Source organism: Jaculus jaculus, chromosome 6 (assembly GCF_020740685.1).
Source record: "Jaculus jaculus isolate mJacJac1 chromosome 6, mJacJac1.mat.Y.cur, whole genome shotgun sequence".
Classification (NCBI taxonomy): domain Eukaryota; kingdom Metazoa; phylum Chordata; class Mammalia; order Rodentia; family Dipodidae; genus Jaculus; species Jaculus jaculus.
The window spans coordinates 124899412-124912494 of NC_059107.1; the positions used below are offsets into that span (position 1 = coordinate 124899412).

At 33.7% G+C, this 13083-nt stretch overlaps 1 protein-coding gene across 20 annotated transcripts in view; it reads right to left on the reverse strand.

Moving 5' to 3' along the window:
• Ppfia2 (PTPRF interacting protein alpha 2) overlaps positions 1–13083 on the reverse strand; it is a 441464-nt gene that overhangs the window by 123662 nt on the left and 304719 nt on the right. For all 20 annotated transcript variants that reach the window (XM_045152128.1, XM_004650146.2, XM_045152145.1 and 17 more), the window contains one exon: positions 5027–5143. In XM_045152128.1, coding sequence (XP_045008063.1) covers positions 5027–5143 — 117 coding nt within the window. The remainder of the gene's footprint in view (positions 1–5026; positions 5144–13083) is intronic.

The window sequence follows — 13083 nt, forward strand, 5'->3', positions numbered from 1 at the left end:
AATTTAAGACTCTCCCACAAGTGGTCACTACTTAATCTCCTGCTGCTTCTGCCAGTGGCCATTAGTTCCCACTTGCTTTCTTAGAATGTGATGAAGAAGAACCTTCCCAGCCTGGTGGAATTGCACTTATTGTTTTATTCAGAAGATTTTAAACTTTTTTTTAAACAAGACTGACTCTATCCTTATTTCTTTAAATTGTTATGTAATATTTGCATAACAATATAATATAATTTTGACAATGCATTTCATTATGTTTTGCAATATACTTTGGGTATGTTTAATGTTCAATGCATATTCTTACCAAATTGAACACAGGGGTTCTGTTATCAATATTTCTACTGTTAACATTCACTGATCTACATCACTTAGCAAATATTTGTAGCTGGAATCACAGAATTTGAAGTAGAGACCATGCAAGTTATGAATACTGTTATCTCCATGAACTACATGCTTATTTTTTAAATTTGTAAATTTATTCTCCCTGTAGAAGGAAATGGAAAAAAAAAAATGAGACCTTTCTAAACAAGGTAAGTTTAGTTTTCTGTGAATTCTTATTACCATGTGAACATGTTATTCTTTGAATAATATTAAATTCAAAGTCACATAGGAACACTTAAACTTGTTTCAGCTAAGTTAATTTCTTATTTTTTCTTTTCTTTTTAGACAAATGGTGATAACAGTTATAGGATATTTTCATGAGTAATAAGCCGTTTCATACTGTGAATTTATGAAACTCTTTTTGCCAATTAGATGCTAACAGAATTCTCAAGTCACTAACATAAAATATCACTTATTGGCTAAAAATCTATCTTACATAATTTAAGTAATTTTGCTGCAGTGAACAAGGGTGGTACATATGACTAAGGTTATAAGTCACTTTCTATTACTTTCACTGGTATGTAATTATAGACTTTCATTTTTTTTCTTTCCTTATTTAGAGATATTTTTAGTTATTTATTTGAGATAGAGGAGAAAGAGAGAGAGAGAGAAAGAGAGAGAGAGAGAGAGAGAGAGAGAGAGATGCAAGCAGAGTGATGTTGGGTGTATCAAGGCCTTCTACCATTGCAAAAGAAACTCAGACAACGTGCAGCTGGCTTTAGTTGTGTATTGGGAATAAAACCTAGGTCATCAGACTTTACAGGCAAGCACCTTTAACTGCTGAGCAATATCTCAAAACCTTCTTTACTTCGAACAGCCATTTTGCAACTTAGTGTTTAAAAGGACATTCATCCTTTCCTGATAACCATTATCTAAAACAACATTCTCTGTCCCTTTGCTTAAATACATTTAAGAGAGTTCTCAGTAATACAGTGTTCTACATGTTGGGGAGATGATTCCGTGGGTAAAACACCTGCCATTAAAACTGGAGTACCTGAGTTCTAGCCCCAGGTCCCTTGTCCTGAGCTGGAAGCCTTGATGACTTTGTGTAATCACAGGATGCAGACTTTGTATGAGAAGGCAAGTCATGAACATTTCCCAGAAGCCCCTGGAAAGTGTAGGAAGAGCCAAAGTGAACCTATGGCCAGAGTCCCTGCCTCTAGAAGCTGGATAGGCAAGGGCTGACCTGACAATTGCTCTCAAGTGTGGACTTTGGAAAACATACCTGCACTCACACAAAAACACACAAGTAAAAATAAAACAAAAATGAACATAAAAAATCTCTGACACTTTAGATTAAAATTGATAATTTATTATGCATTGTTCTTGTCATATCTCAAATTACAATGTTATAAAGATGTAAGTTCAGCCAGGCGTGGTGGCACACACCTTTAATCCCAGCACTCAGGAGGCAGAGGTAGGAGGATTGCCGTGAGTTCAAAGCCATCCTGAGACTACATAGTTAATTTCAGGTCAGTCTGGGCCAGAGTGAGACCCTACCTCAAAAAACAAATAACAAAAAAAACAATAAAAAAGACACAAGTTCAAAGAGAAGAGATACTGTATTGTATTTATGCAACTTAGGCATATTCTCATAAAATGACTTAACTAATATACAAATTATTTTATAACTGGAAACAGTTGTCAGTAAAAAATATGGAATAATGTGCAGAACTTTATTGACTCATCCTTATTAAAAGACGTCACAGGCCTAATGTGAATTGAAATTATTTTATTTAAGTTTAGTTTTTACAAAAAGTGTACACACATCTAGCATGGTGGCACATGCCTTTAATCCCAGCAAATGGAAAGCAGAGGTAGGTGAATCATTGTGATTTAGAGGTCACTCTGAAACTACGTAGTGAATTTCAGGTCAGCCTGGGTTAGAAAGAAACAGAAAGGCCCTACCTTGAAAAAACAACAAAACAACAACAACAACAAATGTACACACACATATGTATGGTTCATGTCAAAAATATGGACATACTATTGTAAGCAATAATATGTATTATAAGATAATACAATAAGACCTGAGCACTTGGAAATAACTTCTGAAATAACTTTTAGAAAATTAAAATAGTATTTCCAATCTTAATGTTTAAAAATCTTGAGTTATATCCTCACAAAAGAGAATCAGTTAAGAATAGAAGAGTTTTCTTCTTCTTCTTTTTTTTCTCTCTCTCTTTTACATTGGCTGAAATTCTCTCAAGAATTTGGTATGTTTTGCATTCAGCCTCATGAGGTGGGATGAACTTCCAAACTGGGCACAGTTATGGAGCGAGGGTTTATTGAAGCTTACATATAGGGGAAGTTCCATAATGAAAGAAGAAAATGGTCACCTTTCACTGGTCCAAGCAATGAGAAAAGCCACCAACAACACATAAGCAAGCATAATTCAGGAACCCCCAGGCAAAACTCAAGCACTTTGTATATCTTTAGATTGGAATTCCTCAAACACACTTTAGGGCTGGACCTAGGATCTGCCCACAGTGACACCTCCTCCAGCCAGGTGACTGGAGAGCTAAGTTCCACGCTTTAATAAATTCCTGAATGTATTGGAGGACATCCATCCATACTAGCACAGTATGTAAAGAAATTTATGTGAATGTCCCACTTCACTAGTTACTTAGAATCTTCCATATGTGAACCTATATCTGTGATGACCATTGGAGACAAATGACAATTATACAAGAAAGCTCTTCCTGATTCAGTAAATGTGCTCTGAAAATCACTCTGACAGAGAATATCTTACATTCTATAGCGCTTGACTAGAATTAGTAGTTATAGCTACACTGCCCTGTATTACCTACTGAAGAAGAAATCTAAATCAGACATCATTTGGCAATACTGTCATGAGAACTTACCTAGAAGAGGATGGTATAGCTTACAACACACTTATGGATGGCACTTTCCATCCTAAATGACATTTTTATTAGGTGGCATAAAATCATATATACATACATCATATATATATAGATATATACTCTCTTCCTCTCTGGTCTTAAGGACTACAAGCAAAATGTCATATATATATATATGACATATATATATATATATATATATATATATATATATATATATATATGGTTAAAAACTATGCAAGCTCTCAAATTATTTACAGTCAAAAAGAGACATGTTTTTTTTTAATTTTTAGTAACATAAATGTTATTATATGCATTTGTTTGTCATGGAAAGCTAAGGAAAACACCAGACCACAAATTCTATTTTTATACATAAACCCATGTGATTTTATTATTCTCCAGTAAATGTATAGCAGTATTCTACTGATGGCATAATTTAAATGAATCAATAGAAAATTGCATGTTCCTTTCCTATATTGTTTACTGACTAGTACTTGTCTTGTCCTAAGCAAGTTGGTGGTGCATAAATTTAATTTATATCAAGTTATTTAGCTGAAGAAAATAAAATTTTTGTATTAATCTAATAGTTTCTAAATGTTCATGTAATATTTCAATTTATTATTAGCACTTAGTTTATAATTCCTATAAAATACATGGAGAAAGTCTAATACTGGAAGAACTTAAATGATAATCTGCTTATTTCTCAGCCACCAGAATCAGAGGCCATGTGTGGAAGTTAGTCTGATGACTTGATTTCCATTGCTAATGATGGAAGAAACATAAGAAGCCTCAGTTCCACGCATCACGTAGGCAGTGCCTAATTATAACCTGGAAAGAGGGAAGAAGTCCAGCAATGCTTTCTCATCCCATCAGATGGTTCCTAATCTCTAGGTTTGAGAACCTCTTGGCACTTACAATTGTATCAATTTAGCTACTGATTCATGTAGTCTTAATGATTAGCAAGTTTAAATATCCAAATTGTACCTTGTTACAGGTGTACACTCTTAAGATTTTTTAGAGAAGCAATCACAGGTTATGCAACTCCCTAAGTAATTTACATATATTTCTTTCATGTAATTTGCCTTCCTCCTCTTATACTAGAAACACATGTAGATCAATGTCATTTGCCATGGCCAAAGATCCCTTCTGATTTCCTTTGCCTGTATCTAAGCTCCACTGAAAAGCAGACTCACTCATTCCCTTCTATAAAAAAATAAAGAAACAAAGAAAGAAAACCAAAACAAATTGGTCAAATCATTAGTATATATATATCAGATTATGCAATCTTTCAATCCTTGGTTAACATAATTATTGTTAGGATTACACACAAATAAGTAAAATATTAATTCAATGAACAGATCACAAAAATGCAATCATAGCTTACATAATAGCACCTGAATATTTAATATATCAGGAGTGCATTTATAATGACCCTGAATATAAATGTATAACATGTATGTGCAAATTAAATGTTAATATTTATTTATTGTCTTGTATATATACCCAATTATAAGTATTACTGAATTACTCTAAAAATTTCTATTTAACATCAAGAAGTTACTATGTAAATATGCATATGCATAAGTACAACACATATATATGTATAATTTTAAAATTATTAAATTAGTAATAATGAGCATGAAAGGTAATAATTATGAACTGTTAACAAAATAATTTAACAAGTGCTAAAGAATATTCACATGTAAAAAAATATGTCAGCATCTCATCAAATGATACAGCAAATAAGCCTTTCTGTGTAAAAGCTTGCCACACGTGTCATACCATACCTTTTCATGGATTTTCTGGCCAGGTTCCATCCCTTCAATATGTTCTGACTCTGTGGATCCCTCACTTGATACCATTTTTCTCTGAATATGAACATTTTGTTCACGTAAGACAACAATCTGCAAGATAAAAGCAAAATTATTTTAAAACGCAAGAGTAAAAATGAATTCACTTAATTGTAGGTAAAGAAAATATTAAATTTCATTTATTTTATTATTTCAATATATTTTAACTTTATGCCAGAATTTCAAGTAGCACTTCATGAATTCATAGCACTTTTCTCGAGGAAGGTTAAAGGTCTGTGAAATTAACCCCCAAAAATATCTTCAAGTTGGAAGATGTCATAAGTTGAAAATGCATCTAAGCAATGATCTGATGTATGAGATGGAATTTTGAAATTACTTTTTTAACTTGTTAAACATCCTAAAATTTCTTATTTTGTATACATCTAATGTATAGCATAAACATGTGAAAAGATTGAAGGGTGACATGGAATCATGGTCACAGTAATTTTCCTTATGATGCTAACATATCTGCAAACGTGAAATGAGTAAATAAATGAGGTGAATTCACACAATTTTATACTATATTATGCACTTAGATTAAATATATTTCGTTGTCATTATTTTAATGCTTCCCGCCTTATTTAACTAGAAAAACAATTCATTAAGCAACATAGTCTTGCACATTTTCAGCCCAATTTTATAGATATGAGAATTCCACTTAGATCCACAGGGAGTTGTAGACTTCATCTTAGTAATATATAATGCAAAAACTAGGATTTTGAGCTTTATAAAATTGTGTTTTAAAATGTGTTTTCTATTTAAATTTTAAAAAAATAATGTAATTTACATGATATAATACCATAATTAATTTCATGACAAATTTTTATTATAATAAATCAGCTGTCAGTAATAGATATAGAAGTATCCCATTTTGGGTGATACTTAATATATAGTAAAGCATATGTTGATCTGCTTGTCAAGGCTTCAGTGCAGGGATGTAACTAGATCTCTGGCCTATGAAGACATGGCATATTATATCAAACATGAAAATCACCACATGTTAAAATATTTAAATGTTGTTTTATAATACTACAATCACAAAAGAGTTGGTTTCTTTACATTTATTTTTCTAAAATTTATTATTCACATGACCAGATTGCTTTAATATTTTACTTTTTAAAAACTTTTTATAGAAACTACAATGTTGTCCCAATGGATTTAGTACATATTTCAACTCCTGTCAGTGTCTATCACATCTTATATGACACTTTTGTTTTGATCACAGTGACTTTCTTCCTGTTCCTCAATTATTACCTGTATCTCTGTTACATAGTACTGAGGAGGAATTTCATGGTTCTCTTCCATGGCATCCTCCCATCACCAACAGCTGACACTGCTGCAGCTCCTGAACTCTACTAAAATAGCTCTCATCAGGGAAAATACACCTTGCCATCAAACACTTTCTAGAGTATATCTCTGTTTATTTTTGTATGTAGCATTTACTTAAAATCTAAATCTTGTTTCTTTATTTTCTCACTTTGTTATTTGGCTTATAGAAGTATTAGTAATATATCTTGTAAAATAATTTTCAATATATGTTTTATTGAAAATAGCAAATTCACATGAAATAGTACATCAAATTATTATGAGCAGGCAGCTCAATAAAAGATGCAATGAGGGCTATAGAGATGGCTTAGCAGTTAAGGCACTTGCCTGCAAAGCCTAAGGACCCAGGTTCGATTCCCCAGTACCCACATTCTCTCTGCTTCTCTCTCTATTTCATAACTAGAAAAATGAAAACATTTTTAAAGAGAAGTGATGAATTAAATGATAGATATGCACAAATAAAGAATGTAAAAGTAATTCAACAATACAAAATGATAAAAATTTGGAAAAATGAAAAACTTCAGAAACATCCTTTAAACATTAATTAACACAGAAATTGATCACACCAAAGAATGATAAGAACAATGAGATAGCTCCTAGAAAAAGAAGTTTATACAGCATACTTAATATACTGCCTTTTCATGAAATCATGTTACATTTCTACTGATATAATGAAATTTTATTATGAACTTTAAATATTCCAGTATTTCTATATTCTATATTTTTCTCTATATAGATAGAGATAGATATAGATATTGATATAAACATAGTTATAAATAGATTATGTTGATATAGATATTGATAGTGATAGATTTAGATACAAATGATATAGATAGATATAAATATAGATGTACAGATGATAGAGATAATATCCTACAATAATCATTCAAGCTATAGGTAGCATCAGCCTTTCAGAAATTTCATCCTACTTGCTTGTGAAGTAGACACAGGAAATGGCTGAATAAATGACTTGGAAGAGCAAGATGATTGAAGGGAATCTTGGAAATGTCTTGAAGCTCTCACGGACTGGGAAGATTTTCTGCAGGAGGCTGCAAGTACTAGTCTGGAAGTGTACTGCATCCAATCTACAGTTCTCAGGCTGGTCAGCATGACCCTACTCCAAGTGCAAATGGGAGGAGCTGCTTTAGTAAACTTTGCTACTTAGTTCTTAGTGAGTCAAAAAAGAGTGAAGACATACTTTGTGTCAGCTCCATTCTTAACGGTTTTAATCATAGCAAGAGGCACTACTTATATTTAGCTAATGATCAGGAACACATGAAGTTAGATTAATAAGGTCAACTGCTAAGATATATGATACGCCAAAGCCTAAGATCCATTGTGGGTATATAAAGAGGCTTTCATAGCTTAGGTGACATACTTGTAAATTCCTCTTTAGCCATGTGAGCATACAAAACTCATGGCACCATGTTGGAAGCAGAAAGAAGTCTAAGAAACTGAATCATAAAAGCCTTGACCTTGGGTGTTCCAACCTCTAAAATTATGAGAAATCAATGTCTGTTGCAAACAAATAGTCCTACTTTGCTTATAGAAGGGCAAAGAAGCTATGAGAAACAGGACTTGTGAGGACAGTTTTGCTATATCAAATACTGGCAATAATGGAAGTGGTAGAAATCTAGGTAGACAGGCAGGGAAAGTCATAGGTTCCTTGTGGAGGGAAAAAAGCAATGCTATTATAAATGAAGGATTAAGGGAAATTCCAAGAGAAGAGAATACAGACTGCCTAAATCTTCTTAGAAATTATTCAAGTGGTATAGAATAGAATGCTTATGATTATATATATAACAAAGGCAATTTTGATTAGAAACCAAAACTGAAAAGAGGGAAAATGGCTTAGGAAACATGTAGGAAAGGGTATATTTTGTTATAAATTAGCTATGAACTTGACTGAATTACATTCATGATCAAGTGCTTTGTGCAAAGTAGAAGGTAAGGTAATATTTAGTGGAAAAAAAAAAAAAGTACAAGCAAAGCCCAGGGAATCGCCTACATTCTCTTAACTGATTAAAGTAAAATATGAGAAGAGGGAGATCAATTCCATATGAATTTAAAACAAAAAGGGGAGTAGAAACCAAAGATTTTGGAAATCATCAGCCAGGCCATGGACAAAATAAAGAAAGCATTTTAAGGAGAGTCTAACAAAGGTGTGGGCAAGAAAATATGCGGCAAAGGGATTAGTATGAAAATGCCAAAGCTAAGAGATTACTCTTTGAAACAACAGAAAAATAATCATGAAAGCATGTGAAGGGTTGTTAAAGTTCCCCAGCTCACCATTCAATGTGGACTCAGCATTCCAGAGCCTAGAGAAAAAAAAACAAATTTTTCGCAGTGTCCATATGATAACTCTATAAGGTCAGAGAATGCAAGAAGATGGGGTATAGGTGCTACCACCTGAGTTTCCATGGATGCCCTTCATAGCCTCAATCCCAAGCAGAGAACTGAAAGGGGTGAAAGCACCACAGAGCCTTCACTAAGGCAATACTACTTAAATCCATGTGATCTGGATGACCCTAATACTCCAGAACTATAGAATCACCAGTGTATAACTCCAGTTTTTGAAAGCCACTAGCATATGATCCAACCCATGAGAAGTGTGCTGTAGTGTATACAAATCCAGGACATATGTGTGTTTCTACCCTCTGCCTTGATAACCCAAGCTCTGATTGCTTTGGAATCTTAAGACTGAATGTTGCCTACCCTGTTTGGTTTTCTACTTACTTGGTATCTGCTTCTACTTTCTTCTTTTGTTGTTTCTCCATTTTGGAATGGGAATGTCACTATCTGCAATTGTGTTTTGGGTGCACATATCTTATTTGATTCTATAGGGTCACAGCTAAAAGGAGAATTTGTCTCGGAATAAAACACACATTTTAGTCTCATACATAATTTAGATGATATTTCTATGAGGCTTTGAATATCAAATTTCAAGTTAATTCAGGAACAACTCATGATACTGAGTCTACTTTAAAGGAATAAAGTTATCTTTCAGGGATCATAGATGATCAGTATGGAATGCTATGATATGAATGCAAGTGTTCATCCTAAACCCAGATTTGAACCAAAGAGTGAATGTGATCATCTTAAGATTTGGGGTCCAGGGCTGGAGAGATGGCTTAGCCGTTAAGCACTTGCTTGTGAAGCCTAAGGACCTCGGTTCAAGGCTCGGTTCCCACGTTAGCCAGATGCACAAGGGGGCGCATGCGTCTGGAGTTCGTTTGCAGAGGCTTGAAGCCCTGGCGCGCCCATTCTCTCTCTCTCCCTCTATCTGTCTTTCTCTCTGTGTCTGTTGCTCTCAAATAAATAAATAAATAAATAAATAATCTAAAAAAAAAAAAAGATTTGGGGCCCAAGGAGGGCATGTGAGATGGCTTTTGCCATTAATAATTTGCAAGTGTGAGGATCTGAGATCAGACTCCCACTACTCACACAGATATTACGAAGGCATGGTTCTGGCTAGTATTCCCAGAGCTATGGATGTAGAGGTAGGTAATTAATGCTAGACTATTAAAAATAGCATGTTATGGCTTCAACTAATAAATCCTGTTATAATATGTAAGGTGGACAGCTGTTGAAGAAGACAGTCATCTTCAACCTCCCACATTCATACAAGCACCCACACACATGCAACCATGCATATATACACCACATGGATAGATAGATGATACATAGATAGATAAATGATACATGATAGATAGATAGATAGATAGATAGATAGATAGATAGATAGATAGATAGATAGATAGAAGATAGATAGTAATAATCCTTTCAGAGGTGCTTATATCATGAAAACACTAGCCTGAAGAACAGGATTAGAATCCTTTATAGAAGCAACCAGGGGCTGGAGAGATGGCTTAGTGGTTAAGCACTTGCCTGTGAAGCCTACGGATCCTGGTTCAAGGCTTGATTCCCCAGGACCCACGTTAGCCAGATCCTCAAGGGGGCACATGCATTTGGAGTTCCTTTTCAGTGGCTGGAAGCCCTGGCACACCCATTTTCTCCCTCCCTCTCTCTCTCTCTCTCTCTCTCTCTCTCTCTCTCTCTCTCTCTCATTCTCAAATAAATAAAAATGAACAAAAAAATATTAAAAAAACAAAGCAACCACAGGAGGTATCTAGTTCATTTTGTGTTTGTGTCATTCAGGTTCCCACACGAAGAAAAATTAAATAAAACATTTAAGTGCCATTTTGGACATAGCTAAAGCTCTCACCAGACAATGAATCTCTAAATCTTGTTTGTGAACTTTCCAGATGCCAAAAATTTAAAGAATTTTGGTAAGTGTTAATAAAGGTGGGAAATAAGAAAACTCCACAGACATTCTATTTTGTTATGTTGCCTCCTATTTGACTTAATTTAATTTAAACTGTTATATAAATGGTAGTTTGTGGTATATTTAGATTGTAGAAGAAGGAATCCCCCCCCCTCCAGTTTTTATTTCTTCCACTTTGGATTTCTTTGTACTTTAAAGTTTGATTCCTACATGAACAAAATTCCATACTGCCAAAAATTCGGACAAAATTTTAGAATGTTCTTAATCATGAGAAAGTCAATAAAGTCAGGAAAAAAAAACATTGTGTGCACTTTGCAAATAATTTTCTATAGTTTATCAAGTATCATTGGTTTTTCCATGATAAAGAGCTCTTCACATTTTTTCACCTAATTTAATACTGGAAAATGTTCTTTTTCTGTTCTGATTAAATAGGGAGAAAAACACAGTGTATGTAATATCTCAGTGAGGATTTGGAGAATGCCTGCTATTTTATCAAGAAGACAATGGCAGGAGACTTTTCAGGCTGTTAACATTTCTAATGCTTTATATTTCTAGCATTGCTGATTGCTTAGACAAAAAAGTAGAAGAGAAGAATGGGAGAATAATGAGACCATGAAAGCAAAACATTAGTTAATGAAAGCTCCTTTGTCTGTTTGTTTGTTTGTTTGTTTGTTTGTTTTCCTCTCTGGCTTATTACTTTGTGTTGCCTTTATTTGTAATTGATGATTGCTGATCTGGCTTCCAGTCTTCTGTCATCTGATCCATCACCTCTAGACATTCTATACTCATTATGCCTCCAATACTTTCTTCCTAGTTTTCTTCCTGGGCTGGCCTCTATACAGTTATTATTGGCTCTTACCAATCTCCAAGAGTCTCCAACCCCACAAAGTAGACTGCTGGTTTTGATGGTGGACAGCCTTCCCATTTCTAGCTTTCAGTCCTTTTTCTATCAGACTGTATGTAAGATACTACCATGCCTTACAATGTAACTTTCCTTACTTCTTTCTCTTTGAATCTTTGACATTCTGGAGAAATTAATTCATTTCACAAAGTTATTGATCCCTTGTATGGCTTATAATACATTATGGAAAGTAATAAGGGGTACAAAGAAGGAACTCTTGCCCTAATTGAAATTTTATAGCCATCATTTCAGAGAGGAATCTTAATTAATAATATGCAGAGAAATTTTAAAGTGGTAATTAAAAAAGAAAATTAAAGCAATAGAATGAATAATGTAGATCTGTAGGAAATTTCTGAGTATGACTTTTAGAACAACAGGAAACCAATGTTTATATCTGGTAGAACTTTTCAGGCAGAAGGTGCAGAAGATGAAAATCATTATTGAAAATAAAATTGTAAGAACTATAAAAATATTTGGGTGTGTTCTTCTAATGAAAAATTTACTCTATGAAAGACAGCTAAGATATCAGTGAAAGGCAATGCCTCAGCAATTTAAAGGTTCAATTGACTATTCAGAGAAATGTGCATAGAGGAATTTAATACCTTTATAATCTCAAATATAAAGCTTTCTCAAAAGCTTAAGTTATTAATTCATTAATTGAATATTCATTTATCACTTTTCTAAGTCTCAGGCTCAGGCACAATTGGCAAAAAAAAAAATGCAATCAAAATCTTTTTCTCATGGAGATGACACTGTAGTAAAGGAGGCATAGAAAGAAGGGACGAAACAGAGTAACACAAAATTAACTTAACTTATTATTTTAAAATGGGCAAGACTCTTATAATCAGCATATAGACATTTGCTTATTCACTTGATCTTTTTTTCTACCTTAACTTTTCTTTCCAAACTTAAAATTTCTTGAAAGCGGACCCTAAGACAAATAATTGAGTACAGGTATTTCATTTAAGAAATTCTAGGAATCACAGTAACCATGCAATATGCTTGAATGATCAAGGATGATCCTAGTCCTCTTGATAATGACTGATTACTTGTTCTTGTACAAGTTATTCCTCTTAACTTTCCTAGCTGGCCTGGAATTCACTATACAGTCTTAGACTGGCCTCAAACTCACATGATCCTCCTACATCTGCCTTCCAAGTGCTGGGATTAAAAGTTGTGCATCACCATGCTCAGGTCATATGAAATTTAAATTCTTCTGTGCTTGGCGCAGGTATAATGCCAATGATAATATTACATGAGTACATTTTAAGTACTTAGGCCAATTTGATGTTCATTACTTATTAGGTAAGTACTATGTCAATAGTACTCCATTTGCCTCTTTGATGATCTTTTCCTACTAACCCATTGTATTGTAGTTTACTGAATGGTTTCAGTTACAGTGTTGCCATCTTGACTGTGAATTTTTATATTTGCTTTCTTGGTTTGTCACTTGTTTTTTTCAACAACTTAGCCATCATAGTC